Below are 15,688 nucleotides of genomic sequence, written 5' to 3'. Positions count from 1 at the left end.
GTCATATGTTTATGTTATATGAAAGAAATCGTTTACGAACTTGGCATTGATTAATGATAAAATGCAAGTACTTAACCTAAAAAAATCAAAGATTAAAGAATAAAAAAATCTGATTTAGTATTTGAATGTGCAGCCAAAACCAAACTAACTCCCCTACAAATACTCCAAAATAAAATAATCAAAATTCTTTTTCACTATCACCGTCTAACACCTACCACGCGTATATATGCAGAAACTGGCCTAATGAACATTAAACAATTGTATATGTATAGTACCAGCATTCTTGTTAGGAAAATATTAAACAGCGCACTCCATACTAACTTAGCCTTTATAACGAAGAAGCAAATATCCAAACGCACTACTCGTCGTGCAAGTTTCATTGTGCTACCGAAGATAAGAACACAATTAGGGAAAAAAATGTTTACACATGAAGGTGCACAGCTTTATAATAAATTACCGTCTGATCTGAGAGGGACAGGCTCATTCAATGCGTTTAAAACTAAATTATCGCAATACATTTTAAACCACTACCCACCTTAAAAAAAAAAAAAAAATGTGTGAGCGTGTACCTCTCGAGCTCGACTTTAATGCTACCGTAAATAGGATAACTTTTACTTATAACTCTGTTCTCGTGTAAGTGACTTGTATGTCTTTTATGAGAATAAATATCTTTAAACCTAAACCTGAATGTATTATACAATTATTAAAATGCACAGAATAGCCCTGCAATCACCTTCAATACAAGCAATGCATAGCTCCATATTGAGCAACACACATTGTCCGCCATTTTGAAATCCACACCGTATTATCTGTTAATCTCATCGGTATTTATTGTTTTGACATACATGTCGATTTCTATGCTTTACCAACAAAAAGTCTTAAGTTCATAGGTTTTCAGAATACACTTAGTACTTTTTAGAAATATAAGGTAACTTTACAACCAAAAAAGAGTAAATACATCTTTATACTACGCACTTACTGCTTTTTAGAAATATAAAGTTTGAAGTTGAGTTGTTAACGCAGGTTTGGAAGGTGATATATTGGTTCTTGATTTACAATCAGATAAGTCGATAATGTATGTTTAAATGTGCGCTAGTTTTGACGTTGTCATTTACAGTGCAACGCGTGTGTAGTGACAAGTGTCAAATTGTCATTTCAAGAAATCATCGGAGGTTTTTAGTATCTGTCGCCTGTCAAAGCAACCTAACTTAAGACGAAAGTGGAGGAGCCGCAAAATCGCGTTTTCATACAAACGTAGTCCTCATTTTCCTCTCTGGATATTAACATTTTATTATAAGAGTTAGAAGCATTTAAAAATTTGTATGAAATCTGTTTTTCGCTACTCACCGCTAGGCCACCAGTGGTTCAAACCTCTTTACAATCAACCTTTCGGGTCCTTTCCAAGCACAAAAGTTAAGCCTGGGGTCCGCTTGGCTACTCATCCCAAGAATTGATGTATATGGGGCATTTTCTATGAAAAGGGACCTTATTGTCGATGGCGCTCACGCTACACAGCGTCGTGCGGCATTGTATTCATATCGGAGCATCGTTTATAATGGCGTAAGCGCCATCGTCAATAAGGTCCCTTTTTATAGAAAATACCACATATAGGCACTAGTTTTAACGAAAGCGACTGCCATCAGTCCTTCTAACCCAGAGGGGAAACTAGGCCTTATTGGGATTAGCCCGGTTTTCAAATATCTAATAATATATCGTACGTAAGTTCCGAAAAGCTCATTGGTGCGAGCCTGTGACCTCCGGATTGAAAGTCGTACGCCCTTGCCGTTAGGCTACCAGCGTTTCTAAGCACCAAACAAACTATTGTAAAAAACAACTCCCTCTTTCGTTTACTAGTTAAAGGAGCGTTTCTTTTTTTTTAAATTTTTTTTATGTGACCTTTTTTACAACTTTTGTGTTATTTCTACTCAGAATCACGAGCTCTTTCGAACCTAATGGGATAAAACAATATCCCAAGGTTTTTTCCTATTGTGTTACCATTTCCCCATATACTCTGTATGGCGGTAACAAAAAGGAAAGTTTGAAAAATGTATGGAAATTTTGGGACACTTTTTTTCTCCTATAAGGATGAAATGGGCTCGTGATCCTGACCAGAAATAACACAAAAGTGGCAAAAAAGGTCACATAAAAAAAATGACAAAAAAAGAAACGCTCAAACGTGAAGTTTACCAACGTTCACTCTCAAAAAGCCAGCCGAGCGTAGTTTATTTATGTAATAATTAATAAAATGTACGGGCGGCGAGCCCATTGTTTTGGTTACAAGATTATCGCATTAGGTGATTTACTGAGAGGCGGGCTTAATGTCATTAATCTCCATCTCGCTGGACGCTGGGAAGGGTCCCCGTGACAAGCTTAAGCGTGTTAATTGTTTTTTTCGACTCGCACTTGGCCGGTTTTTTTCCATTGCCGTATCCTACATTAGGTAGGGTCCGCGCTCCTTATCCTTCGGCGCCAAGACGATCTATCTTGATTTGTCGGGTTGGGTAGTTTTTTTTTTCTATACCACGTCGGTGGCAAACAAGCATACGGCCCGCCTGGTGGTAAGCAGTCACCGTAGCCTATAAACGCCTGCAAAACCAGAGATATTGCATGCGAATTGCCGACCCTTTAAATAACCTCGTTAGGCTCATAGTCCTACCCGTAGTACTAATTTCTTCAATTAAATTTGAATAACAATTGAAACAGAATTGCGTTTCGTTTGTTTCGTTAGATTTCCATTTAGTGTCCCACTGCTGGGCAAACAATAGCCTGACACTCTTTGATAGAGAAAGATAGTCTTATTGCGATTCCTATAGGAGGAAAGAGAAAATAGTGCCATGCTTTGTCCTTATCACCGACCGGGTGACATCATAAGTAGGAGGCGATGGCGAAATACCGAAATTTATAAGAGTGAAAGAGAAAAAATCCTATGCTAATATTCTTTCTCTTACCCCGGTCGCTCGGTGGCGCGTCTATAACTACTTGTATATACTATGTATATGTGGGCAAAGGACTTGTTTTTCCACTCGACCATTCGTCTATTCGTTGTGCTGCCATCTCATTCTTCTTTATGCTATTTACGAAAATAAATGTAATTTTAACAACGTAGTAATCTTCTAATTTAAACTGTTGTGAGACATACTAACATTGTGCCCGCGTAACAACGATAGCGCAAGACCTCCCCCAACCGGCTTTCTCGGCGCGCGCGCAGCGAGCGACGCGGCGCGCGGCAGCGGCAGTACGCAATACACGGTCGTCGTGAACGCTGCTCGCACTATTAGTGCTTGAGAAAGGAGACCTATCCCGCTCTCCGAAACATGTCGCGCGAGTGACAAAAACAAGTGAGTCTAAACCGTAAAATGATTGAACGTAGTAATCTGATTAAATAGTAGAGCTTAATATTGATCTACTGAATTCCTAATACGACAAAACTATGTAAAATCAAGCGGAGGAATATTTTTTAAAGAGACGTATTTTTTATATAAATAAAATTCTAAATATAAGCGAAATATAGAAACAAATAACGCCTAAACCGCTGAGCCGATTTGGATGAAATTTGCTATAGAGATAGTTTGAGGCCCAGAGTACAGATGATAGTTTTTATCAATTTTTAACATCATCATTCCATGCAGACGAAGTCGCCTACAAAAGCTAGTATCTAAATAAATCGCTACCTTCTGTGACTTGGACAGACTCTTTAAAATTCGGAATCTCAGTACAAATGATGACATGCAATATAACTGACGCGGTTTCGCCGTCAAAAATATCGCTCTAATGGTTGCTCTGAATAATTATGCCGAGTGTACTTCCGCTTGCGTAAGTACACTCGAAGTGAAAAGGCGCGTGTAACTTCATGCATGTTTAGTAGTCGATGAAAGCAAAACAATCGTATTTGTTATGATTACTCTAATTAACCAATCAGATTTTTTTTGTTGATTCAATAAATATACACAGCATTTAAAAAAAAAGCCTTTTATTTCTCGCAGATATAAGAAAAAGTACACTCATAGAATTAAATTTATAGTCAAAGGTGCTTCGTAAAAAGTTACAGTACATTTCTATATTTCTATTCTGTCATGCAAATTTGTGATAAATTCCTTAGTAGGCATTAATTAATTATTAATTAAGTTTAATACATTTAATTAAATTGAATATTTTCATGCCTTATAATTAATAGAATAATAGTGTCAACAAAATGCAGATTGATAGTTTAAATGTCAATAGTCAATAGTAATATAATAATAAAGTATAAATAGCAATGTCAAGCGAGAACCCCTCTCAGCTGAGGGTAAAGGCCTCCTCCAGAGATGACCAGCGGTCTCTATCTTTGGCTTGTGTCATCCATTGTTTGCCAGCCGTATGTGTGATGTCGTCTTCCCATCTGGCTCTTGGTTTTCCTCGTTTTCTTTTACCTAGCGGTCCTGGCCATTTAGTTAGCGCCGTTGTCCAGCGACCGTCGCAGCATTACAGGGAACTAATAAACTGAGAAATTTATAATAGAAAGTATTTATACAAACTAGGTACATGACACAGTCTTGAAAGGACAAACAGAACAAATGTAAGAAAGAAAAACTAATACAAAACATTCTTTACACAGTTCCATCCAACTACTATTAATATTATATTAGATTAGTATGAGTTAAAGTTATGCGTGCTTTTTCGTGGATATCATAAAATAAATAAATAAACAAATAATAAATAAATATTTGGGGACAATCTTATACAGATCGACTTAGCCACAAACTAAGCAAAGCTTGCACTATGGGTACTAGGCGACGATATACATACTTAAATAGATAAATACATACTTATATACATAGGAACAAATGTCCGTGCTCATCACACAAATTAATGCCCTTACCAGGATTCGAACCCGGGACCATCGGCTTCGTAAGCAGGGTCACTACCCCGTAGCCCAGACAGGTCGTCAATTAACGAACTTTAAAGCTTAATTTTCGGACTTTTTCTTCATAATTCCTCCAATTCCTAAAAAACTTTTCATGACTCACGCCTCACAAAAGAATGCCGTCCACCGTCAACCAATTTACATTGACGATGGAATTTATTGTCATTCACAACCATGCGTCATTATTATTGTCATTCACAGCTATACATCATTATTGATGTGAATAAAATACCGTCTGCTGTGGACGTATTCGTCTGGTGAATTGAGTTAACATGGTATATACCTTTAAATGATGGATTTTATAAAATAGGCGCCTCTAAAAAAAATGATTACAGAGTACTTCAGGCTCCTGTCAAATTATAGGACGTAGGATCGAATAAATATACATACTTAAATAGATAAATACATGCTTATATAGGTACATAGGAACAAATGTCCGTGCTCATCACACAAATTAATGCCCTTACCAGGATTCGAACCCGGGACCATCAGCTTCGTAAGCAGGGTCACTAGGATCGAATCGTTTTTGTTGAAGTTTTCATTAAACCTTATAACCTTGATATAAGAGTCATAGGAAAAAAAAACCTAATAGGGAACGTGCATAAACTGAAGGGGGCAGCACATGAGCCCCCTGCTTATTGGCGCGAAGTGTGAATGTAAATTAAGCTTCCAATGTAGCCCACGAGATGGCAGAACCTACAATGCATAAGAAAACGTACTACGTGACCTGAGAAGGCAGCACTTGCTTTGGCGTGAAGTTTATGTTCCGAGGCCACAAGATGGCAGACCCTCCAACTCCAACGCGCACGGCCCTGGACTGGAGCACAATATAATAGTACTAGGTACAGAAGATTCACTCCCTAACAAAACGCGACTACTACGCGCAAGGCGGCGCAAGCGCGTGCAGGCGTCCGTTCCATAGCGGTGTGCGGCAAATTACTATGGCAAAACCTCAAAATTGAGGCGGCCGCAGATACTTGTAGCGACGCGACGAAATCGCGGAGTGATACACGCCTGACTGGAGCCTAATTTCTAATTGTTATTAACATTGTCCACTAACATTACACCTTAAAAGTCTACTTTTAAAAGAGACGGATGCGTTAGAAGGTATTAAGTAGTTATATATAGTATCATCGTATAGATAATTAGATAAACCTTCATGAAAAGGGCGTATACTTTGTGGCGGCGCGATTCGTCTGCTAGTTTGCCTCTTATATCATTAAAAAAGGATTGCTTTTGTGGTGGCACTAATAAAATCGTGTACGATATTTTTGCGCGTTTCGTTGTGAAATATGTTATTTTAAACAACTATAGGGCAGGGAACTAAATGTAGATGAAACGCTAAAAAAGAAAGAGATATTTCGGAGAAACCGGACCAATCTCAATAAGGTCTAGTTTTCCCTCTGGGTTAGGTCAGATGGCAGCCGCTTTCGTAAAAACTGGTCCGCCAATTCTTCTAGCGGACCCCAGACTCCCATGAGCCCTGAAAAAAGTCGGGATAATACTAGGAAGATGATGATGACAATAATAAAGAAATAATCTACTGTCCCCCGATACGTGGAACACATATTTTATCGAAACGGAACGATCTCATACACCTACACACACTCACACTTACACACACACACATTTAATGTAGATAAAATTGTATAAGCTTAAGTTTTCTTTCTGCTTTTGTTAAACTACAACTTGTTGCTACGGAGGAGCGGGGCTTCCTGATACAGGTATAATATACTCAATAGGAAGTCCCAACCTACTACCTTGTACAACTTTGTAATGTAACATTTTATTAATGTAATAAAATATTTTCATTTTCATTTTTATCGTTATTATCAAACACGTATATCATTTTATCGTCAGTTATCAGATCCGCTCCCATGTGAATGATTTCCACAACACCAAGCTCTTAATTTTATACGATGCACCGATCTCTATCGGCTGCAACGTGCAATTTTCGCTCATTGTCTGTACCGGTATTAAATTCGAAAAGTACCTGCATAGTGCAAACTAACACAGTAAGCTATCTTCCAAAAAAAATGTGTCGCACACTTTTATTGCTGACTGTACTTTTCCAGACCTTTCTAATGAACCTACTTCGATGTGTTTGTGTTTTTCCATCGAGGATTTGTTACCTTCCGACTGCTCAGATCAGCTCCACGTTAGCAGCAGTATTATTTCATTGTCATCGTAATTAAGGAAGTACTCCAAATTTCAGCTGAATTAGATTCCATGGAAGTGGCTCATATTTAAGTTATACGATTAGAAACAAACATTAGGTATATACAAACAAATATACGCGGTGAAGCTAGAAGTGTGTAAAAATTACGAATCGCGGTCCATGCTTAGCTAGGTATCAGTGAGTGAGTGGATAAGGTTAAAGTAAGTAACAATGAGCGATTTTGCTTCTTATGGGCTATGTTTCATTCTTGGAAAAAAATAAAATTGTCGCTGGCAGTGATATACTACAGGATAACATAATTTATTTTATTCGCAAGGCAATGTAGGTTACATTCCATATTGTTTTTTTTTTGCGCGAATCTACCAGTGTGATAACAGCAACACATTTAACACATTCACTGTCAACGTACCGCTACGCTCGTAGCTGATCCTAGCGTTTTCCCGCTTCGTAGTGGAAAGCGATTACGAAAGTGAACGCGCCGAGCACCCCGGCACACAATATGTTAAATCGGTGGACCAAACCTACAGCCAAACTGTGGAATGTTCGTTTTGACCTTGGACCCCATTTTAAAGGCCGGTAAACTACTTGCAACCAAGAGAGTGTTACAGGTCCATGGGCGTCCATGGCGATAAAGTTAATAAATGTGGCTTTCCACCACAGAAGGGTCCTTATGCTTCAAGTGTAATAAGGTCCTTTTTACCTGAAATTACAACAGAAATTCTGATAGAAAGGTCCTTATTCCAGATAAAGCATAAGGACCCTTATCTGATGGAAAGCCACAAATGATAAGATAACAATGTTGGTTATGATATATCTAGTAACTTATTCTATACTCAAGAATTAAGCGTAAAAATTCTTTTGAAGTTGGACTACTCTATATAAGCATACTCTGGCACCGGTATTAAAGCATCGATGATAGCTTCGGCCAGGTTTAAATTTTAAATTTGACGCAGTGACCTACATTTTATATGCATGCAGTTCCCAATATTTGAATGAAAACCTGAATACAATTGGCTGAAAAACCACTGGTAAATTGGTATCAAATGACGATCATTTTTAAGAAATTGCTCATTCTATTTATGAATCTGATCTGTTTCAATATCCATGAAAGCTTGATAACAGAGCATTAATTTGTGTTTTTAGATGCAATAACAATAAAATTGATTAATGGACTGTATTTGCTAAAAAATGTTTACACTAACTTTACACACCCGTGTATACTATATTTTAATAAGAAATCGCGGAACAAGTAAATATCAATGGAAAGTGCACAAATCACATACCTTGAACTCGAGGTTTGCTGCGAAGAAGGCTAGCTTTGGGCGGCTCTGGTATCTAGGAATATCGTGCAGCTGCTGTCTTACCGAATTACCCTCTACCTGGACCAGCCTACGAGCTTAGCTTTGTACTTTTCCACCGCACACATGTGATTGGCACTGATTTTATACTATTCGATACTTGGTTAAGGCTAAAGAGCGACTTTAAAGTAGTTTTCGACAACGGAGCACAGGACAATGTGAGTTCTCTCCGAAAGTAACGAGAACGAGTTATGGCTACCGGAAATGGACTCTTAGTGTTGCCCTAAATATCACGGAAGTCGTAAGAAAATAGGGTTGTGATCCAAAACCGATACGAGAGTTAAACATACCGCCTACCTAAATATACAATATTTAATAGCATTAGAATACGACAAACTTAAGACTAAATCTATGCTAAGTGACGATACTATGGATGTTAATCTGAGAGTGGCAGTGGGCACAGCTTGACGACGGGTCTTCTGTACTGACCAGTAGCTGTCTGACCTGTGACAACCCTGCACACACCATCAGCTCCAGGATGTAGAGCCACAATGCGGCCAAGCGGCCATTTTAAGGGACTTGTCTGCTCATTCAACAACAGAACCAAGGAACCGACGACAATATTCGTGTTCACTTTATTCCATTTTGTCCTCTGTTGCAAGGTATGAACGTATTCAGCATGCCACCTGCGCCAAAAGTCCTGATGCATTTTCTGGATCAGCTTCCAGCGATGGCAGGGGCTTATTTTTTGATCGACAAGAGTTTCCTCAGGGACGATCGACAGAGGTTCTAACGTTAGAAAATGACCGGGCGTGAGCGCGGCGAGGTCATTTGAGTCCGAGCTGAGGGGAGTCAAAGGACGAGAGTTCAGCAAAGATTCAATAATTGTCGTCACGGTATAAAGCTGTTCGAAGGTTAACCTCTGGTTCCCTATAACTCTAGCTAGATGCGTTTTTACTGAACGAATCCCAGCTTCGGCTAAGCCATTGAAGTGGGGACTTCCCGGTGGATTAAATGAGAATTTTATTTCTTCCGCATCAGCAGCACCTTTCATGAGAGAACCGAGGTAATTACTGGCTCCAACAAAGTTTCGACCTTGATCAGAGACAATATGGCTACACCGACCGCGACGAGCGACAAAACGTTTCAGTGCACAGAGAAAAGCTTCAGTCGACAACTCTGAAGCAAGTTCAATGTGGATGGCCTTGGTGCTGGTACAAACAAAGACACAAATATATCCTTTGAACGTCTTAACACCGCGACCACGTGCGAAGGCGATATCGAAAGGTCCGCCATAATCTATGGCGACACTCGAAAAAGGTTTTATTTGAGAAACCCGACATAAGGGTAAATTTCCCATAAGCGGCGCAGACGCCGGGGAGGGATTGGCGCGGAAGCATTTGACGCAGCCACCAATCACTGCCTGGATTGCTCGCTTGGGCGATAAAATCCAAAAGGATTGCACAAGTAAATTTTGTAACGTTTGGGCACCTGGGTGTAAGAATCTTCTATGATATTCGTCAATTATTAAGACTGTTAACCGGTGGGAGCGAGGCAATAATATAGGATGCTTGACCGAATATTTAATAGGCGAATTAGCCAAGCGACCGCCCACCCTGACGATACCCGCACTATCAATGAACAACGAAAGCTTGCGCAAGTATTTTGGCAATGAATTTAAACGACCCTCTCTCAAGTGATTGATCTCTACACCGAACGAAGTGAGCTGCACATGTTTTACTAAAAACATGAGAGCTGCTGTCGTCTCAGAGGACTGGAGAGATCCGACAACCTTCTCGTTCTTAGACGACCGTAAGAAACGAAAACAGTAGGCTAACACACGCTTTAATGTGAAAAGCGAGGAAAACCTGTTGAGAAGTGTATCAACCAAGTCAGGTTCGCTGGTGGCGACTAAACTACAAATCCGTTGCTCATCAACGATAGCATCGTTGGCTGGAGCGTCCAAAGCTGAACAAGGCCAATCTTCTTCCTTCTCTAGGAGCCATGAAGGGCCCTTCCACCAAAGATCACAATCGACCAGGTCTCCAGGCAATAACCCTCTGGATCCTGCGTCAGCAGGATTATGATGGGTGCTTACATGGTGCCAACGATCAGGAGCGATTATATCCTGTATATGGCTAACTCGGTTAGCCACAAAGGTTTTCCAGCGCGATGGACACGACTTAATCCAAGCCAAAGTTACGCTAGAGTCAGACCAGGCAAATATTTCCTCCACAACATGCAGAGGTTCTAACGCTTCTTGGACAGACTGCATCAGATCCGCCAGCAGGACGGCAGCCTGAAGCTCCAGACGACAAATAGATTGTTTACGCAAGGGCGCAACCTTCGATTTTGCACAGCAGAACTCTACAAATATAGAGCCCTCTGCAGTAACAACACGACAGTAAACGACAGCGGCGTAGCCTCGTTCTGAGGCATCACAATATCCATGCAATTGTAACGAAACAAAAGAGTGGATGATGCGACGAGGAATGACTACGGATTTCAACAACGACAATTGAGATCTGAGTCTCGTCCACTCTAAGGCAACTGCTTCAGGTACATCATCGTCCCACTGGACCCCGGATGACCACAGGACCTGCATTAAGTATTTCGCATGGAAAGCGACAGGACAGAGGAATCCTAACGGATCATAGATGCGTGCGATGTTCGACAAGATAATGCGCTTGGTGCATCTTTGATCAGTGGGTGTCGCTACCTCAAACTGGAACGAATCTGTCTGAGGACGCCACGACAAACCTAATATTTTAAGCGACAAGTCAGAGAGTTCGTCAAAGTGTTTGAATTCACTTGAATATAACTCCGAGGAGGGAAGATCAGCGATAAATCCCTTTTGATTGGAGGTCCATTTTCTCAAATGGAACCCACCCGACGACAAAATTTTGGAGAGGTCTGATCTGATTTGTAAAGCTTGCTCAATAGAGTCAGCGCCCGTGACAATGTCATCGACATAAATATCTCTACATAGCACGCGCGAACCTTCAGGATAGACAGTTTCAGTCTCCTTAGCCAACTGCGCTATAGTCCGCAAAGCTTGGTACGGAGCCGACTTTACCCCATAAGTAACTGTGCGCAATCTATAGTCTTTAACCGGGCCTTCACTCGAGGAACGCCACAAAATCCGCTGATAATCCGTGTCTTCTTCCGGCACGAGAATCTGACGGTACATGGCTTTAATGTCACCTGTGAAAACTACTTTGTGCCACCGAAATCGAGTAAGTACATCAAAGATATTAGTTTGTAATTTAGGTCCTGCCAAAAGGGTATCATTCAGCGATATACCGTTGCTGTCTCGAGCACTTGCATCGAAAACTGCACGAAGAGGCGTAGAGACAGACTCTGGACGCAACACAGCATGGTGTGGCACGTAGTTAAATTTCCCGACACTACTTGAAGGAGGCTCTACCTGTTCCATGTGACCGCTGGTTTCATACTCTTCCATGAAAGAGACATAAGCTTTACGAAAATCCGCATGCCGAGATAGCTTGCGCTCTAACGAGAAAAGTCTTCGCAATGCGATTTCACGAGTGTCCGAAAATGTAGGCTTATTCGTAGGGTCGACGAAAGGTAAGGGTACCTCGAAACGGCCTTCACTCGTACGACAAAAATTATTAACGAACGTATCTTCGCAAAGTTGGTCCTCTTTCGACAACACAGGTTTACTGGGACTACTAATATTTTCTAACTCCCAAAACCTTTTTAGAGAACTATCCAACGACAAATCTGATTGCGAAGGGTTCGGCACGAAAAAACAATCCTTCCGACAAGTTGCGAAGGATTGTGCATAACAATCACTGCAGTCCCCCATAAGAACCCAACCAAAAGTGGTCTCTATTGCTCTTGGTTGACCCGGCTTGCCATCTCTTCGACCGCTCAGAAGAGACGAAGCGAAAATCTGAGCATTAAAAAGTAAATCGATTGGTCCCGGAGTAGCAAAGTCAGGGTCAGCAAGAGACAAGTGTTTAATATGCGGCCATTGCGACGAATTAATTGCAAAGCATGGCTGGTCTGGAACGATGGAAGGAAGCAAGGCTACTCGACAATCAAAACCCTTTACATTTGTTCGATTGGGTTTAACAGAACACACTAAAGAACCACAAGAATTAACCCCGGTGTGTCCAATGCCAGTTATTGATTCACCCGATTGACTAATGTGCAGCCCGAGCCGCTTAACACAATCTTGTGACATGAAGTTAACCGCACTAGCAGGATCTAGCAAAGCACGAACAAGCTGATACTGGCCCGAGCCATCTCTAACAGCTACTCGAGCAGTAGCAAAGACAACTGTTCCATTATCTGAGACAGTGGTCAAACTCACTGCACTGTTCGACGAACCGCTCACAACTGGTTGCGGTGAAGGAACAGTTTCCGAATGTTCATCTTCCTTTTTACCGAAATGTAATAAAGTGTTGTGTGAGTACCCACAAATACTACAACGTGATGTGTTCTGACACTGCTTTACTTTATGGTTCTTTGAAAAACAAGACACGCACAAACCTTTCCCTTTAATGAATTTAAACCGGGCAGAGGCATCTAACTTTTTAAATTTGTCACAAGTATCCAAATTATGCTGGTCAGAACAGAAGTCACATACTGCTGTTGCTGCCACAAGAGTGACCTTTGTCTTTTTTTGATTAAAAGTAACATTAGTTTGTGTCTTATTTGAAGAATTGCCACCTACCATAGACTTAGTGTCCGTCGCTTCTAATGCACGAATCTGCTTTTCAAGAAATTGTTGCAAAACTTCAAAGTCAGGAATTTCATTTGAATTAAATTCGAGTTGAAAAGCCTCACGTGTTGATTTATCTAATTTGGACCACATTAAATAAAATAGCATAAAATTTTTATCCGGTAAACCAAATTTTCCTAAAACCTGTAAGGTTTCCTTAAATGTGCGACTTACTTTTTCCAATTCCACTGCAGACTTCGACTTGACTTGCTCACACAACAACATTTTCTCATAATAACTAAAAACTATCTGTCGTTTCTTATTGTAGAAGTCGTTGAGTGCATTATAAGCATCTATGTAACTGTCGTCTGAAATTGGGTAATTCTTTATTAAGTCTAACGCCTTACCTTGAACGCATGTTAATAGATAGTGCAACTTTTCTATGTTTGCTATATCTCGTTTGTGAATCAATGAATTAAACAATTCAATGAACGATAACCAATTTTCTAATTTACCATCAAAAGGTTTAATCTGAATTTTAGGTAATTTGGCCGAAACACTTTCACATTTTTTGGTTTTGAAAGAATCTTCATCACTCTTTATGACTGGCGCCTTTTGCCGTAACCTACTCAATATTGATTTCACCTTGCGTTCAAAGTCAACTGTAACCGAGAATTCTGCACTAATATCTTTACACTTTGCTAAAATAAGCTTTTGAGAACTATGAAAAGAGGACGTGATGTCCGCTATATCTGAATCTACATACCCATCTAGGTCATCACAGTCATACAAAAATTCTAGTCTCATGATAGCATAGTTACGCTCTATCATATCCGGATCAGCACTGACACTGTCACCACTTTTTTCACTGTCCGAAACCATTGTTATCTCCGCGTAATAAACAGAAACCGAAACGAAAATCCGCGTAATATACAAGAAAACACGGAACGAAAACGACAACAAGTGTTTTTGTTTACAGAATACGGTATAGATAACAACTGACAGCAGTGACAGTGACAAGAACGGAAAAATGGAGCGTATCTGTCACTTGGCTTGACAAGTAACTTATAAGGCAACGACAATTCACGAATGGATAAACGGAACGCAGCTGTCACAATGCTGCCAACAAAAATACTACTAAATTCTACCAACCTAGTAAACTACCAAGTCGAACTTTCCGGCAGCCATTAACTAACCGAACGAAATAAGTACCCTACGAGTACAATAAAAAATCAAATTTTACAACGCGACAAATATGATATTTTTAGCTTAAAATAGGTAACTTTTCACAATTATCCGGTCGAAGGAACAATGTTTTTAGATGCAATAACAATAAAATTGATTAATGGACTGTATTTGCTAAAAAATGTTTACACTAACTTTACACACCCGTGTATACTATATTTTAATAAGAAATCGCGGAACAAGTAAATATCAATGGAAAGTGCACAAATCACATACCTTGAACTCGAGGTTTGCTGCGAAGAAGGCTAGCTTTGGGCGGCTCTGGTATCTAGGAATATCGTGCAGCTGCTGTCTTACCGAATTACCCTCTACCTGGACCAGCCTACGAGCTTAGCTTTGTACTTTTCCACCGCACACATGTGATTGGCACTGATTTTATACTATTCGATACTTGGTTAAGGCTAAAGAGCGACTTTAAAGTAGTTTTCGACAACGGAGCACAGGACAATGTGAGTTCTCTCCGAAAGTAACGAGAACGAGTTATGGCTACCGGAAATGGACTCTTAGTGTTGCCCTAAATATCACGGAAGTCGTAAGAAAATAGGGTTGTGATCCAAAACCGATACGAGAGTTAAACAATTTGTTTCCTCAATAGGTGTTGTAATTCACACAAAAATTTAAATTGTAAAACGAGTTATAATAAATTAATTTTTAACAAGCAGAAACGTATGCGATCGATGCTATTAAGCTTAGAATAAATTTAAAAGTGGAAAAATTACTACCTTGGGTGAGACTTGAACTCACGGCCTCGGCATATAGTGGGAAGATTTGCTGACTATGGATGAGGTCTTGGTGGCTCAGTTGGCAGAGCGCTGGAGTATCGATCCAGAGGCCGTGAGTTCAAGTCTCACCCAAGGCAGTAATTTTTCCACTTTTAAATTTATTCTGAAGTATAATAAACATTACCAATTCTTGTCGGAATAAAATAAATAATAAAATGTAAAATTAATTTACAGAAAACCGTATTGCATTCAATCATATTACGGCAACAGCTGTTTTAAATTACTCCACATCGTTACCGCAAAACCAAACATTTTAATAAACACAATTCATTAAAACTAGTTTAACCAACCAAATTCGCGTTAAATCCCTACCTCACACCGCAACGTAATAGTAAAACAGTACGTAAAACTAAACAAATGTAAATGTTTACAAGACTGCCAATAAACCTATATTATTTATTTATTTATAATTGTATAAAACGACGGTCTGAAGGCTGCAGTAACTAAGAAGCGGCCGCCTATTACACCATCGTGTAACAATAAGTCAATGTTTTACCGTTATAATAGTTGTTTATCCCATAGCCCAGTATTTAGTCCATGGCTTTCACACAAGTAGTAATAGCCTAACCTATCTCTTCGTTGGGTGTCGTA

The 15,688-nt window shown here is 39.9% G+C and overlaps 1 protein-coding gene and 1 non-coding gene across 2 annotated transcripts; one reads left to right on the top strand and one right to left on the bottom strand.

The window, feature by feature from the left end:
- Window positions 1-8,816: 8,816 nt before the first annotated feature.
- Window positions 8,817-11,570, bottom strand: LOC134751606 (uncharacterized). The gene has a single exon (XM_063687082.1). It carries the CDS (start codon window positions 11,568-11,570, stop codon window positions 8,817-8,819), a length of 2,754 nt encoding a protein of 917 aa, XP_063543152.1.
- Window positions 11,571-15,101: 3,531 nt separating this feature from the next.
- On the top strand, window positions 15,102-15,174 carry Trnad-auc (transfer RNA aspartic acid (anticodon AUC)). The gene has a single exon. It is a non-coding gene; the product is annotated as a tRNA-Asp (tRNA).
- The last annotated feature ends 514 nt before the right edge of the window (window positions 15,175-15,688 follow it).

Source organism: Cydia strobilella, chromosome 22 (assembly GCF_947568885.1).
Source record: "Cydia strobilella chromosome 22, ilCydStro3.1, whole genome shotgun sequence".
Classification (NCBI taxonomy): domain Eukaryota; kingdom Metazoa; phylum Arthropoda; class Insecta; order Lepidoptera; family Tortricidae; genus Cydia; species Cydia strobilella.
This window is presented reverse-complemented; position numbering and strand designations above follow the sequence as displayed.

What these genes read in the sequence shown, in the direction of transcription:
- LOC134751606 (XM_063687082.1), bottom strand. Translation starts at nt 11,570, where the DNA reads ATGTACCGTCAGATTCTCGTGCCGGAAGAAGACACGGATTATCAGCGG.